The sequence below is a fragment of the Ambystoma mexicanum genome, chromosome 13, assembly GCF_040938575.1.
Source record: "Ambystoma mexicanum isolate Mex_15411 chromosome 13, UKY_AmexF1_1, whole genome shotgun sequence".
Lineage (NCBI taxonomy): Eukaryota > Metazoa > Chordata > Amphibia > Caudata > Ambystomatidae > Ambystoma > Ambystoma mexicanum.
The window spans coordinates 493,040,429-493,055,646 of NC_090938.1; the positions used below are offsets into that span (position 1 = coordinate 493,040,429).

Below are 15,218 nucleotides of genomic sequence, written 5' to 3' on the forward strand. Positions count from 1 at the left end.
GGAAAGTTATATATGAAGTAGGACATTTGCTGAAGCAATACTCTATTCAATAGTAGACCCTTTGATGGGAAACAGGTAAGTATCAAGAGTAGCTTTAGGTTAGCAAATCATTCATCAACCAACATTTACTAAATAGCAATACTGGTAAGTTAAATAACTTTTTGTAGGCCTAAATCTATCTGGGGACAGTCTCAAAAGTCAGATGGAGGCTCTGGGGGACTAGTGGCCCATGGGTAGCAGAACAAAGGAAGGCAGACGCTGTCGAAGTTGTCAAATTCACAGAAGACTCTTTGTAGCAAGTAACAAAATTGGATTCAAAGGGTTTAGGGGGGCTAGGTAGGCCACCTGAAGGATTTCGGCCTACGGGTGTCCTTAGGAAAACGAGAAGACTGTTGGGTCGTCCACCCCAACGTGACTCAAAAAGCTCAGAATGAGCGAACAGCAACACGAAAACAACTTATGTAAGCACCTAGGAGTGAGACAGTGCCCAAAGGAAAGATGTCAGCAGCTCTGGTTCGGGTCTCTGGCCTTGGTGGGCTGGAGGAAGAACTTTTAGCGGGAGAAGGCAGTTAGACTCGGTCACAGGGATGCCCAGCAAACAAGCTTCGCAGCACTTGGTTGTGGAGGCTCGACACAGGCTTTGTAGCAGCGACAGTTGTCACCCGGCAGACTTTCTTTCTTCTCTCAGTCACGAGTTAACGGAGGGGACTTCTATGATCGTGATGGAGTTGCTGTAGGCTCAGACAGATGCCCACATATTTGCAGCCAGAACCACGCTTGAGGAGAAGATGCACCGCAGCAGTGCCAGAAGTCCCAGGGTATTCGGATAGTGCAGGCCCGGTAGGTCCCAGCTTGTCATGGCTTGGCCCAAACTGTAGCTGGTCTCGAGAATGGTTAGGACCACAAGTTCACGAGAGGAAGTTGTCCGTTCTGGGTCATCCCTGTCGCCAAAGTAAGGGCTGGAGCTACAGCGGGCACTCAAGTCGTCTTTGGCAGTCGCTAGAGGTGGCTGCAGGCGTCATCCTTTATTCTTCCTCTTTGGAATGGATCTTCCAGTGGTCAACTTCAGCATCAAGACCCTCGACTTTTATGCAGGAACCCAGCCAATCAGCATGCATGCTACATTCAAACTTTGGGTAGTGGCTGTCCCAGTGTCCAGTGGGTGTCCAGGCACCCAGTCAGTACTGGATCCAAGCAGACCTGCTGGATGGCATAGACCCGGGATGCCTTTGGGCAGACTTCCCAAAGAGAGCCAGGCAAAGACAAAAAGGAATGAGCAGGACTTCCCCCACCCAGGTCGGCAGAAGAAGGTTCAGGAAAGGACAACTCATTGTGAGTTGGTGAAGAACGAAGACAGGCACCATTTTGGAACATGGGTACCCCATTTGTCCCTTAACGCAGCTGCGCATAAAGCCTGCAAAAGTCTCACAAAATTGCTAGAAAATCATCCACTGCCACCAGCCACTCGGACTGGTCACTGTAACTAGAAAGCTACAGGAGAAGTGAGAAAAGGGATCAAATGTGTCCCCTCAGCACTCCACATACGGTGGGTGCGTGCTGATCTCACAAAAGAAAAGCACAGGTAGGATAAAACATTTTTCCCTATCCTGGAAACCTTAAGTTAGAACAAAGCAAAGAGGGACGCTCCAGGAACTTCCAGCAACACTGCACAGAAGGTGTTGTGTGCTGCGATAGGAAAATACAGATGCCATTAAAAGATGGAGGAAAGCAGTCGCCATAAAATTAAACCAGAAACAAAAAGGAAGTGATTGTTAGGGAAATGTATAATTTTTATGCTTCATCCCCTCCCCTAGCGAGGCCCCCAGTACTTTTTGCTGTGCTTCTGAGCCTTTTTCTTTCAATACTGAATGAGTGGAGCCTTTTTCCACTCATTCATACTTTTAAGCTCTGTCTTTTGGAACGCTGTACTTTGTGTACTACCTGTACTATGTAGGCGTTCTACTCCATAGCTCTTAAAAAGGTATCTGTATTCTTCTAATGCTGCACAAAGCTCCTTATGGACAGTGTGGCTGGGGACCCTCAGGGTCCTCCTTTAAGATTATTTTTAATATCCCCAAGTAACTACAGTTCTTAGGGTTAGAGAGATACTCAGTATCTCTCTCAAAACTTTATAGACAAAGATTGGCACACACCACCTTCAGTGGAGTGCCAAAGGGATATCTAGTATCCCCCTTCTCTCTGCTCCTGTGACTTTTAAGTCACATATATGGCTGTTGGAAGTGGACATGTTCTACCAACTACTGTGTATTTTTTTATACCCCAGGCTACGTCCATAACCTCGGTAGTGCACAATAAGGGCACCCAAGTACCAACTTGCGGCCTCCCTTTTTTTTCCCGCCACTAATAGCGTGGTTGTTCTTTGTTAGCCCTTCTACCATTCTTGGAGGGGGAGAACTGTATGTGCATTTTGCCTTTGTCTTGTCTGTCCTTTTTGTCTGCCAGAGTGCCTGAATAGGCCCAACTCCCACAGGTGGTCTGGCTGTCCCGATTGGACAGCCAAACGCCCCTTTCGATAAAATGCTGTGAGAGATGGCATAGGAGTGTGCTGGAGCTGTATAAAAGGTGAGGCTTCTGAAGTGAAAGGCGAGTCGACCACAGGAAGCTGAACTAACCGAAGACGACGACCAGAGACGCCTGCAGACCCTTTGCAACACTGAAGCGGCCACTGATGTCCTGACCCCGTTTTCTGGGTGACAGAGGAGCTCCGAAGAGGAACGACTCCTTCGTTTGGCTGGTGGGAACAACCAGTCCCAAGACGAACTTTGAAACAAGCCATCTCCCGAGGTCCTAGGAGTTTCGAGAGCTGCGGAACAATACAAGGAGACCTGCTGCCCATATCGAGTGCATCGTCGTGGAAAGACCAAATCCGTCCAAATCTTTGCTGAACTCTTAAGGACACTCCGGAGATCCGATCCAACTCGCCCAGACCCCCTCAACAGAGCGTGCAACTGCAGCAAGCAAGGAAGATTGATCGGGCTGTGTCCTTTGTTGGTGCGACAGAAAAGGCGCCAAAACTGCAGAGTGACCCCAGAAGTTGCTGAAAGTTGCGCTATAGGTCCTCCTTCGATACTGCTGCTAAGAAATCCCGTCCATTGTCCTGGCTTCAGTCATCAGACCAAGGAATACGGAGGTCGGGTCCAGAACTGCAACATCGCAGAGCATCAAGCACGAACATTTTCGTCTAACCTAAGGTACTCTGGGGAAAATGCTTACCCGATTCCAAAAAGTCGCTCCAGAGTGTTGGAGTGCACGTTGACGTGTCCAGGGCAACCCCCTCTTAACTCAGACCCAAGCCACTTCGTGTCCTTTCCTCGAGACCGTTTTAAGGTCCCCCTTGTTGTTAATTTGCTGCTTCAATAACACAAGAGACTGGAAGAAATCCACAGGGACCCTTCATATTTCGCTGCTTGTCAAGACTTCAAACCCTCTCCGAACTGCCTTTTGCTAGGGTTGCGTTTTCAGACTTAAAGGTCATATTATGCAAAGAAATCCTCTCTAGAACCTTGAACCAAGCTCATGTTAAACTAACTAACCATTTTCCTCCCTTTAAGTGATACTATGTGTGCTTGCAGAGTAAATGCATTACTGTATAAACCGTTGAAAACTGCATGAGTGCGCAATGACTGATAATACAATAACATTGGGCCTCATTACGAGTATGGAGGTAGCCATGCCGCTTTTAGCAGCATGGCTACCCCCCCATACCCGGTACCTGGAATGGGGAATTACCGGGCCATTCCGACCTTGGAGGGCCCGGTAATTCCCTTTCCCGGGAACCGGACCAGGTACATCCCATTCCCATTTGAGCCCCTATAGGGCTCAATGGGAATGGGGAGGATGCTAACAACGGGCCCATTGTTAGCATCCTGGTCTGCTAGCGGGTCCCGCTAAGGATGCCTGGTTTTACCAGACGGCCTTAGCGGGACCCGCGAGCAGGCCTCGTAATGAGGTGGTAGCGGGATAACAGCGCTGGCAGCTCTACCAGAGCCATTAACCCTCTACCTCCTGGGTCGTAATGAGGCCCATTACCTTTTCCCTTTCTAACGTTGCTACAAAAGCAACCGCGAATAAACACAAAAGTGAAAGTATCCTTCCAAGTGTAATATCAAGTATTCTTAAGTGTTCTAGTATAAACGAGTATTTAAGTGATTTCTGGTGTGAATATAATATATACTTTATACAAGTGTACGTTCTTCTTTGCTGTGCCTGTTTGGTGTACTTACCTACAGCTCACATCCTCCTCTTAAAATAAGCCTGACTTGCTCTGCCACTCTACCAAGGTCCTCAGTTAGTACAGACTGATAGTAAGAGTTGGGGGATCTACAAATCACTGGGATAGCTTACTAAAGTCTTAATGCCAGTAGGACCTTCAGGAAAACACCCCAACAGTGAGGAAAAAGAGTTGCTACTCAGGAGAGTCAGACAAACATCCAATAGGCCAGCAAAAAGCACTGGGGGACTCACCAAGTGGTGAGAATTACACACAAGATGAACATTCTGCCTAACAGTAAGTCAAGGTCTCCAAGTATGACCCAGAGATGTGATCTTGGTACAATGTCGAAAGCCGCATGAATGTCGATCAACACGGCATATGCACTCATTTTTCGAAAGGTGGTGTATTTATAGCATATTGGGTGAAGGCAGAGATTCAAATCGATTGTCTATTTCAAGCAATGGCCATAAAACATACTTTGTCGCAGACAACAATTGAGGGACGGAAAGAAAAAAAAAAATCTATAATTTACTCAAATACTCTCAAAAAGGAACAATGGGGAGTAAAAATACTGCTAACACATAAGGTGTCTTGTTCCCTTTCTTTCACCCACACAACTACATGGTTATGTTTGGATCAGTAATACACAGTGCATTGGTACTGCCACAGGAAGTGACTACTATTACAACTTCCTGATCTGCAGGTGTAAAAATGTATCTTTTTATGTGCATGAATATCAAGTTGAAAAGAAGAACAAGTTACTTACCCCTGGTAACGGTCTTTCGACTGGATGTTCCTTCCACGTGGTCCTCATCTTTGATATTCGATATGCAGCTTTAGCTGCTTCGCAAAAATGTTAGAAAGAGGGCGCTGTGCGTCGATGGCATAGACTTGATGTCCCTCAAAGTGCTCCGTCTCAAGGATGAGGTCATTGAAGGCATATATAGCACGCGCAGAGCCCGTTGGCTTCAGTTCTGTTTTTTATTACAGTAGAAATACCTGCATAACCACGGGAATTACCATACTGAGCCTTGAAGGAAGGAAAGTTGTAATACCATGGGACATTCTACTGTGGGGTAGGTTGGGAGGGCAATGAGGAATACGGAAGGAACATCCCGTCAAAAGAACGTTGCCAGGGGTAAGTAACTTGTTCTTCAAATGAATTGGGTCCCTCCCACGTATTCCCCATCTTTGATAGACTTCCAAAGCAGTGTTTGATATGGTGGAGGGAATAGAATTTAGATTTTAATGGTTTTCATGGACCAAGTGCAGGACTGCATTTCCAAACCTTCCATCCTGACAGAGGGAAGATTCCAGGCAGTAATGCTTTAGGAACGTTTGAATAGTAGACCATGTTGCTGCTTCACAAATACTTTATCGGTGCACCCCTTTTCAGGGCTGTAGAGGTAGCCATGCCCATGGTGGAATGGGCCCTTAAATTTTCAGGAGGATCCCTCCCTGCCAGCCTGTAACATTCTGAGATAGCCAGAATTATCCATCTGGATAAGGTCTATTTAGTAACAGCCTGACCCAGTTTGTGGCCCGTATAGCCAATGAAAAGTTGATCATCAATACAGAATTTTGACAGTCTAGAATAGATATAAAAAAGCTTAAAGCTCGGCGAGGGTCCAACCTATGTAACCTCTCCTCCTCCTTGCTTGAATGAGGCGGGTGACAGAAAGAAGGTAAAACAATGTTCTGCCCTACATGAAAATCATTTTGGGTAAAAATGAAGGTTTAACCCTTAGAACAACTCTATTTTTATGAAAGATAGTAAAGAGTGGCTTGGACGAAAGTGCCTGCAACTCACTCACTCTACGGGCTGATGTTAGAGCTACCAATAGAATGGTTTTAAAGGTTAGCAACCTTAAAGGACACGAGTGTAAAGGTTCAAAAGGTGCACACATTAGGAATTTTAGAACCAAATTAAGGTCCCAAACTGGAACATGGAAAGGAGGGAGGTATGGGGAGGGGGGGGGCGGAGAGGCACATTGGTTACCCCCTTTACAAATTGTGACACCAGTGGAATTTTGAAGTATGAACATTCCTCTGACAAGCGCTTAAAGATGGACAGCGCTGCCAAATATCCTTTAATAGTACCAATCTGGAGTCCCAGATTGGCTAAAGATATTAGAAAGGATAAAACATCTGGCGTTTTACACAGAAAAAGATCTACATTCTTTTCTCTGTACCACTCACAGAATTTATTCCAACGGCAGCGGTACAAAGACTGATGCTGGCCTTCTGGCCGAAAGCTTAAATCTCCATTACGTTATACGGGAGGTCCCAATACTTGTATCTCAGCCTCTCAGAAACCGAGCGTGAAGCTTAAGTGTTTAGACCTCTGGAAGGAGAACCTGACCCTCCTCTCCTGCAAGAGAAGGGCCCCTCTTTGTGGAAGACGCATTGGAGGACAGATGGACATGCCCAGAAGGTCTGGGTACCACGTCCTCCTGGCCCAATCCGGGGCAATTCGGATCATGTGTTTCCCAAACTTTCTCAACCTCCTGACTAAATGAGGCATGACGGGGACTGGAGGAAACATGTACAGGAGTGTAAATTCCCAGTCCACCACAAACGCGTCTCCTAGAGATCCTCTTGGGCGGAATTCCCTGGAGCAGTACAGTTTGCACTTCCGGTTGACAACGGTCGCAAACAGGTCCACTTGAGGAGTTCCCCAAAGGGTGACGGATCTCTTGAAGGACTTCCTGAGCTAGTTCCGACTCATGGGAGACTGTGCTCTGCCTGCTCAGAGTGTCCGCCGCTGTCCTCTCCTCTCCGGCTCGGTGAACTGCCGATAGGGAGATTCCTTCTTGAATTGTCCAGCAATAGAGATGCATTGTCTCTCTGCACAGTGGTAGTGACCCTATACCACCTCTCTTGTTGAGGTAGTACATGGCCACTGTGTTGTCCATCATTATCAGGAAATGATTTCCCCGTACAGAGGGCAGAAAGGCCTTCAGTGCTAGTCTGATTGCCCTCAGCTCCAAAAGATCGATATGTAGTTTGGACTCCGATGGAGACCAACGACCGCTGACTGTCGGATTGTTGGTGTGGGCTGCCTACCCCATGAGTGAGGCATCCGTCACTACTGTCATCTCCGGCCATGGTTGCTAAAAAGGTTCTCCCTTCAGAATGTTGTCCTCACAGGCCCACCAGAGAAGATCCTGTGCGACCCCGCTTGAAACCTGAAGTAGGTCCGACATCTGCCGGATAACTGGGACCACAGAGTTCTGAGAGTCCATTGAAGGGACCTCATACTCCGGCGGGCTTCCAGCACCAGAAAAATGCAGGATGCCATGAGGCTGAGCAACCTCAAATTTTTTTTAAAACAAATTTAAAAAAAGAAGGCCGGGAGACACTGGACACTTAACCATTTTTTGACCATCTGTAGAATGTCTCGAGCCCTCCCCTCGGGTGGCGAGCTCTTTCCCCAAGGATGTATCCAGAACAGCTCTGATGAACTGGAGTTTCTGATAAGGAGTCATATGGGACTTCTTGTAATTGAGGGAGAAGCCCAGTCTGTGAAGGGAGTGGCAGGTGACACAGAGATGATCCAGGACTTGTTCGGGTGAACGCGCACTGATCAGCCAATCGTTCAGGTAAGGGTAGACGTGAATCCCCCCCCCCCCTCTCCCGAGACTCGCTGCCACTACCGCCATCAGTTTGGTGAAAACCCTCAGGCGGAGGTCAGCCTGAACAGTGTTAGGGAGAATTCTCATTTCTGTGCTAATTCCCCTTCAACCTTAGAGACCCCCAGCTCTTTTGCTGGACTTTAGAACTTTCATTTTTATCCTGGAGTGAGTGAGACCTTTTTCTCATTCTCTCATGTATTTTTGATCCGATTTGGACTGTGTTCCTTTTGGTTTTGGAGACTGACAATCTCCACAGACATCACCTTTTGTAATGTGACACCCAGCACCCTCAGTGCAGTGTCACAGAGAAGTCCTGTGGATTTCTCTTAAGGTTTAAATACCTTCGCTTGGGTAAACTACTGTTCCCAAGAGTAGTAAAGTGAAATTTAATTTTCTTACCTGTTTTTCCTATGTAGGTCCAGTACACCCCATTGTATGTGCAAGTACTGGGGGTTACTTAGTAGCCCCTTCTACTACTTACTCATGTAACTTTTTTTATATTACCCTCACTACATTTAATGGCTGGTGGCAGTGGTTTAATTTTCCTACCATTGTGCGTTTTTACAGCTTATCCTCAGCTGCAGTATTGCACCCATGGGGTCCCATTTTGTCAAAATGGTCCTGGTCTTTTTTTTTTGCCATTTCTTGCTAGTGAGGTCTTTCTTGGTTTTTACTCTGCGCGCCAGACCAGGTTTGGTCCCTTTGTTCGTTTTGTCTTTGGCGGGCGTCAGTGCTGAAACCCGCCTCTGGCTCCAGCGTGTCTGGCAGGGCAGAAAGCAAGGGAGGTGCCCGAAACTCCCTGTGCTTAATCTCCTTGGTTATCTGAATGCACCCAAAGGTGATCGGCTGGCTGGCTGTCCTTGGAGGACGAAGGCACAGAAGAAACTGGAAGAGAAGCTTGCTGCACCCTCCTGGACCATTGGTTTGTCCGGTGAAGCCCTGCTGCAGTGCTGAAGCTCCAATTTGCATATCGACTAGAGAAGCCCGGAACGGACGACTTCTCCTCTTGGGTTGGTGGGACCAATCGACCCCAAGACGAACTTGCCTGGAAACCCTTTCTCTGCTGGCTGCACTTCCTTGCTGCTGCTGGACCCGAGTGCCAGGGGTCAGGAACACCAGAATCGAGTGCATCGTCTTTAAGCTGGACCCGAGCTGCAGGAAGATCCTAAGGACCCTCTCGAAGCAGGACGACCCAAGCCTGAGCCACCTCAGAGTGCTGGACCCCAGAAGCAAGGAAAGCCCACAAGGTGTCCAGTAACCGCAGTGGTGCTATTGACCGGTAGCTGAAACCGCAAAGTGCTGCTGATTTGGAAAGAGTCCATTGCCGCCGCCAAACTGCAGTTCAGGAGTCCTATAGACCTCCTCCCTCTTTTCTGCATGACTGAGGCCCAGGATCTGCAGGACTGTAACCTGAACAAAAGCCAGATGGATCCTCTTCTTCCAACCTAAGGTACTATCTTGTGACTAAAGGGGTGCTTACCTTTTTGGTCTGTAGCTTGTCTTTTTCACTGGAGACTTGCAGTAGCTGCTTTTTCTGCAGAGTTGCTTGCAGCTATGCCTTCACAGGCCTTGTTGTGTGTGATCCCAAAGGGTATACATTTGCTTAAACTTTAATCTGAGGAAGTGTTTAAAACTGACTGTTCAATAATTATTTTACTAGAAAACCTTCAGTATAAGTTTTATTTGACTGCTCACAATTACCCCTCTTGAGATAAGCCTGGCTGATCAGTCACTCTACCAACTTGTGTAGTACAGACCTATACCAATAGTTGGGTATCTATTGCCAAGAGGATAAGGCTGTGTAGTCTCCCACAGGGTTACTACATACAATATTTAAAGTGATATTGTGTTACCCTTTATCCTGGTGTACCCTGCTGCCCTTGTTCGCTTCACTGCAGCTACCACTAGTTGTGCCGTTTGTGAAGGTACCCACGTGCTATAAACATAAGGGTAGGATATTCCTCCTAACATCTGGATTGAGGGCAGCGTTTTTCACACCAGATTGTGTGTCAACAGCCATATTGTTGATGGCTGTCATTAGTTAATAGTTTCACAAAGTTGAACGGTGTCCTTGAAATGAAAAGGACAAACTTTGTTGAAGAGTTATGTCATGCGCTGACCCTGTGTTTAGTGTAGATTGTCTTGTCACTTTAAATAAAGAGTTGTCCAGTAATCGATGAAAATATAAATTTTAACTCGTTAAAGCTAAGCCAAGTGCTAAAACAGGCTACAAAAAGCAATTCAGGTTCAGAAAGTCCCTAGATGCACCTACAAGCAATCTTAGTTCTTAGCCGCACCTGTGAGGTCAACCTAAAGGAAAATTTCACCCAGGACCATGTTAGGGTACAAGGTTAGGGTACAGTAGGATTTGTATTGCCTCAAGAAGAAAAGTTGTGAATAAAAGATTTTTTAGAATGTAAAATATTAAGTCCCATTCTTAATGGAAGTATTGTATACGCGAGTAAAACTCTTTGTATATAACAGAAATGTTTTTGTAATAAATATTTCTTTGCACCTAGACCTTCATTCACATGAAAGGATACATTTTTACCTCTACAAATCAGGAAGTAGTAGTAGTAGTAGTAGTAGTTACTTCCTGTGGCACTACCAATGCACTATGTGTATTAATGATCCAAAAAGAACCATGTAGTTGTGCGGGTAAAAGAAAGAAACCTTATGCATCAGCTAACTACTTTTTGTTAGTATTTTTACTGCCCATTTTACTTTTTAGGGAGTATTTGAGTAAAATGATAAGGATGTGTTATTTATACAGCGCATTAATCCAAAGCGCTTTACAGAGCACATATTTACATACAATATCACCCAACTGAAATTGGTACTCATTTATCGACCTCGGACGGATGAAAGGCTGAGTTGGCCTTGCCGGGACTCGAACCTACGACCTGCAGCTCACGCTCAGATCGCAGCAGCGAGCGCTCAACCCGCTGAGCTATTTTACCAGTCTTATCTTACTTATCTAAAAGTGGCCGATACATCCCTTATCTGTAGGGCTGGGTCCAATATTATGGATTGGACTTGGTTTTGGGATGACTCCAGTGCCTTTTTTAAGGGTATCAGTTTGATAGAACCTCACAGTCAGGTATCATCTGCAATGTCCAACCACTGGCTGTCTAAGCTCGGGTCCTTGCAAAGTGAGAGGTCAAGGTATGTGGTCCAAGTGCCTCTGAAGAGGATCTTCAAGCAAGAATGACAGCTGTGGCTTAACTGATGATGCTGCTGTGCTGAGAAGGAGAGCTGGGGTAGGATGCAGTTGCCTGGTTCATTTGAGGAGCAGATCCAGTGTTCAGCATAGACAGTCGAGGTATGAACTCAGCACTGATGGTTGCCAGTGCTTCTGTCTCTTCCATTCTAGTGGGGGCCTAGACAGACAGCCCCACAGATAAGCACATAAGCGGTCTACCCATCACTTTTCCTATCTTAAAACAGGCAAATAATCCCAACAAAAAAACAGGGTTTAAAAATTCTCCTAAAAAAAAAAAAAAAAAAAAAAAAAAGTATCAACGGAAAATAGAAGCCTGCTCCTGCAACTCTATAGCTCGGTTTGGATCAGTGGCACTAGCAGACCAGTGCCATAATAAGTATTTCTTAAATTATTACTGCCCAATCTAAAGAGGAACTTTCTGATAATGCATCATTTATTTTGCATGAAACACAAGGAGTAAAGAAGTTTGGATGACAAAAAAATGCATGTGCTTCTCCCCTGCACTACAGCGTTTAGACCTGGGAAAGTGGAGCATAAAAGGAGCAGCCCTGCAGCCTATGTATTGGTGTGTCTTTGTTAGGTAAGATTTTCATAAAAAGGGTAAATCTGCCTGACCCGTGTCAACCCCAGAACTTTTTGCTTTACTAGTGGGATATTTCTCCTTAATACCTCTGAGTGGGAACCTTTTTTCATCCTCACAGAATCTTTTACTATTTTTATGGGTGTCATGTTTTTGACTCTCCATAGTGTCTTTTTAAAGTTATCCACTTTAACAACTTATTGGCAATAAGTGCCTGTTGCTGGGTTGCCTTAGGGGCTCCCCTTCTAAGTTCCCAAGGGTAGAAAGGATCTTTGGATCCCTTTTACATTTTGTTAGGTGAAACCAGCACACCCCACCTCATGTGGAGTGCTGGGGAGATGCAATGTATCCCCTTTCACACTAAAACTACCAATTCTGTTACAGGGACAAGCTTACCTTCAATGGCTGGTGGGAGGATACCTTGTAATAATTTGTGTGCACAGCTGCAGTAAAGGCACCTAAGGGTGCTCATTTTACCAAAATGGCCCCCCGTCGTCTTCTTTTTTTGCCAGTTTAGTGTTTGTCCTTTCTTGTTCCTTCCCCTGACATTCAAGGCTGGAAATTCCTTTGTGTGATTTTTATCTTCGGCAGGAGTCCCCTGGACTCCCCGCCCAGGCTCCAGTCTGTCTGTGAAGGCAGGAAGTGAGGGAGGAGGCAGGAAGTGAGGGAGGAGGCCAAAACTCCACAGCCCTTCGTCTTCCTCCTTGCCTGAATGGGGAAGAATCCCAGTGGGGGGCTGGCTGTCCCGACTGGGCAACCAGACCGCCTCTTGTTGTAAAATGCAGGGAGAGCATGCAGAGGTTGTGCTGTAGTTCCTGCTGAATACTGCAAACCTGGAAGCTGGAGACAAGTCGAACACTGGAACCAAACCCAACGAGGATGAGGAAGGAAAAGCAGCTGAAATTTCCAGCGACCGGAGAGCCTGCTGTGTAACCGGGAGCCTGCAGTAGCCCTTCCATCCAATCGACCTGGGGACTCCGAAAACGATGGCGCTGACCCAGAGCCTAATGGGACACCCTAGACGCGCGAAGCCCTGCATTTTGAGCCATCCCCCGTGTTGATTTGACCTTGCGCTGCTGCAATACCCCAATACCCTAGGACCTCGAGCCACTGTGCGGTGCACGGTCTTCCGAATTCCGAATCTCGCTGGAACTTCGTGGGCGTCCTGGTGGATCTCCAGAGACACAAATCAAGTCTAAATTCCCCCTCAGAGCGCTGGGCATTTTTAACGATGAGAAGTCAACCGTGATTTTCTGTCTTCTTCTGTGCTCCTTGAAGAGGCACCAAAACCGCAGAACCGCATTCAGCAACGAGGAAAACCTTGTCTAGAGCCTTCTCCATTGATCCATGCTGCAAAGTTCCTTCTGAGGTCTTGTTTTCAGTCACCACAACAAGGAATCCACTGGCCAGGTATTTGGCTGCGGAACCTGAAGTCCCCCTGCTGCAAAATCTTCAATGCGGAGGTACTGTGTTGACTTGGGTATGTACTTACCTTAAGTCGGTTAGGATTTTTGTGTAGTTGTGGGGCGTTTTCTTTGATGGAGAGGCCTCTCAACAAGTGCACCCAGTCCCACTGCTAGCATCCTGCTAGGGTGTCTTCTGCAAAGCCTCTGGACCCTCTTCTAACTCTAAAGTAAAGTACTCACCTGTTTGTTGCCCAGTCTTTGTAAGGAACTATGGCTTTTGCTACTTAAGAACCTATCCTGACACTGCCTGTTGGACACTAAATCCTAGTGACCCCCCTTCTGCCACTGAGAACACTCATGCTCCAAGAATATGGGAAAGATTTTTAAGGGATTGGGCCGTTTGCCTAGAAAAGAAAATAAGTGTTTAAAAGTTACTAACTTGTAAAGAGTTGGTTGGTAACTAACTAAGAGTTAACAGTTACAAAGGTTCTTACTTACCTTGGATATGTGATGCACTATTCTTAAAAGTATGATTAATATCTTTCTTTCCTTAGAAACCGTTTTACCATTCTAATAGAAAGTAGATATGAAGGTATATTACTCTTTGATCAGATTGTGCTTCTTCCCAAAAATAAAGTGTTGGTTTCACCAGATGCCCATTAGGATAATTATAGAAGTGTCCCCCAATAGGGTCTTGCTTCCCCTGACTTGCTGCTGGCCTGTCCAGAATAAGTCTGCATTAGGTTGCTACCTACCTAGAATAACTGAGTCATTCACTAAAGTGTAACATGGGGTTTTGCTTTCCTTGTGCTGTTTAGACGGACATAAAAAGAGTTTTTGGTTCCAGTTGTCCCTCATAAATTACTTGTATAGCTGGGAAATCTAACCTGGATTTCATTGTGAGGTTAAAAAAGTATATGGGTTTTACTTACCTTGAGTTAGCTGTGTGCCATCCCAAAAAATAAGTTACAGGAGTTACTGCTTATCTCAATCTGTGTTTTACGGATCTCAAAAGCACCTGTAATTGAATATTACATCCTTAGATTTTACTCACCTAGTATACCTGCGTGTTAGCACAAACGTAGTTATAGGTTTTTATTGTACCTGGAATAAGTGTTCCACTATTCACAAAAAGTATATTGTCCAGTTGCCCGCTTATGTGATTTGTACTGAGAGTCACTGTACAACTGGTAGGGTATACTGCCCTGTCATTACTGAATGTAATTGTGAAAGTAACCATTGGTTTTTACTCACCAAGAATAGGTGTGACCTATACTGAATGAGTAAGAAAAGGTTTGGACTTCCCCAGAACTACTGTTACTAAGAGTGGAGTCTTGTACTGCCTCAGTTGAATGGTTTTTACTAAGCCCTTAGTTGGACTTCAGAAAAACTGTCCTAAGTCTTTATTTGTTCTACACATCTCTCCTAACAATTCCTATGAATAAATAATTTGCTAATAAGCTGTGAATCCAAGACTGGAAGAGAAACAAAACACAATCCTGAAAAAAAATGTCCTTGATTATTACCTATGGTAACTAATGAAATGAGGAGTGAAGGAGAGGGAAAAGGTAGATGAAGGAGAAAAAGAATGAAGAAGAAGACATAACGGAGGTGTCAACACAGGACAATGAACATGCTCTGTGAATTGCAACAACGAAGCAGAGGAAAGACCAACCTTTTTTAAAACGAAGCTGAGCCATGTCATAGCGTCCGTAGTCCCGCATAATGATTTGTCCTCCAGGTTTCAGCAGCCGGCTTAGCCTGCACAGAACATCCAGCATCCTAGGGACAAGAATGGAGTGTAAAAATATGTCCCTCCGGTATAATATATCCCCAAGCATTCCATTTTGTTTTAATTCGATTCATGCAGGCCATCTCTACAAAGATGCATAGTATGGGTGTCAGGCACATGTTACTGCAATATGGTTGACCTAAAAATAACCACTATGTAAGCTGTTAACAGAATAATGCCGGGTGAACTAGAAGGAAAGATTCTCCATCCAATAGACACATTAAATGCCATCTTTTAACATGAGGCGGACACTCTGTTCCCTCCCGCCACACTCAAAGCTATGGGCGCAATTTCGGCAGGTCACAAAAGAGGACAAAGGTTAGGATCAACATTGATTCACTTTTGGTT

General features: G+C 45.7%; 1 protein-coding gene across 1 annotated transcript in view; it reads right to left on the reverse strand.

Moving 5' to 3' along the window:
* METTL2A (methyltransferase 2A, tRNA N3-cytidine) overlaps positions 1–15,218 on the reverse strand; it is a 224,811-nt gene that overhangs the window by 82,608 nt on the left and 126,985 nt on the right. Inside the window, exon 7 of the mRNA XM_069634153.1 lies at positions 14,754–14,860. Coding sequence (XP_069490254.1) covers positions 14,754–14,860 — 107 coding nt within the window. The remainder of the gene's footprint in view (positions 1–14,753; positions 14,861–15,218) is intronic.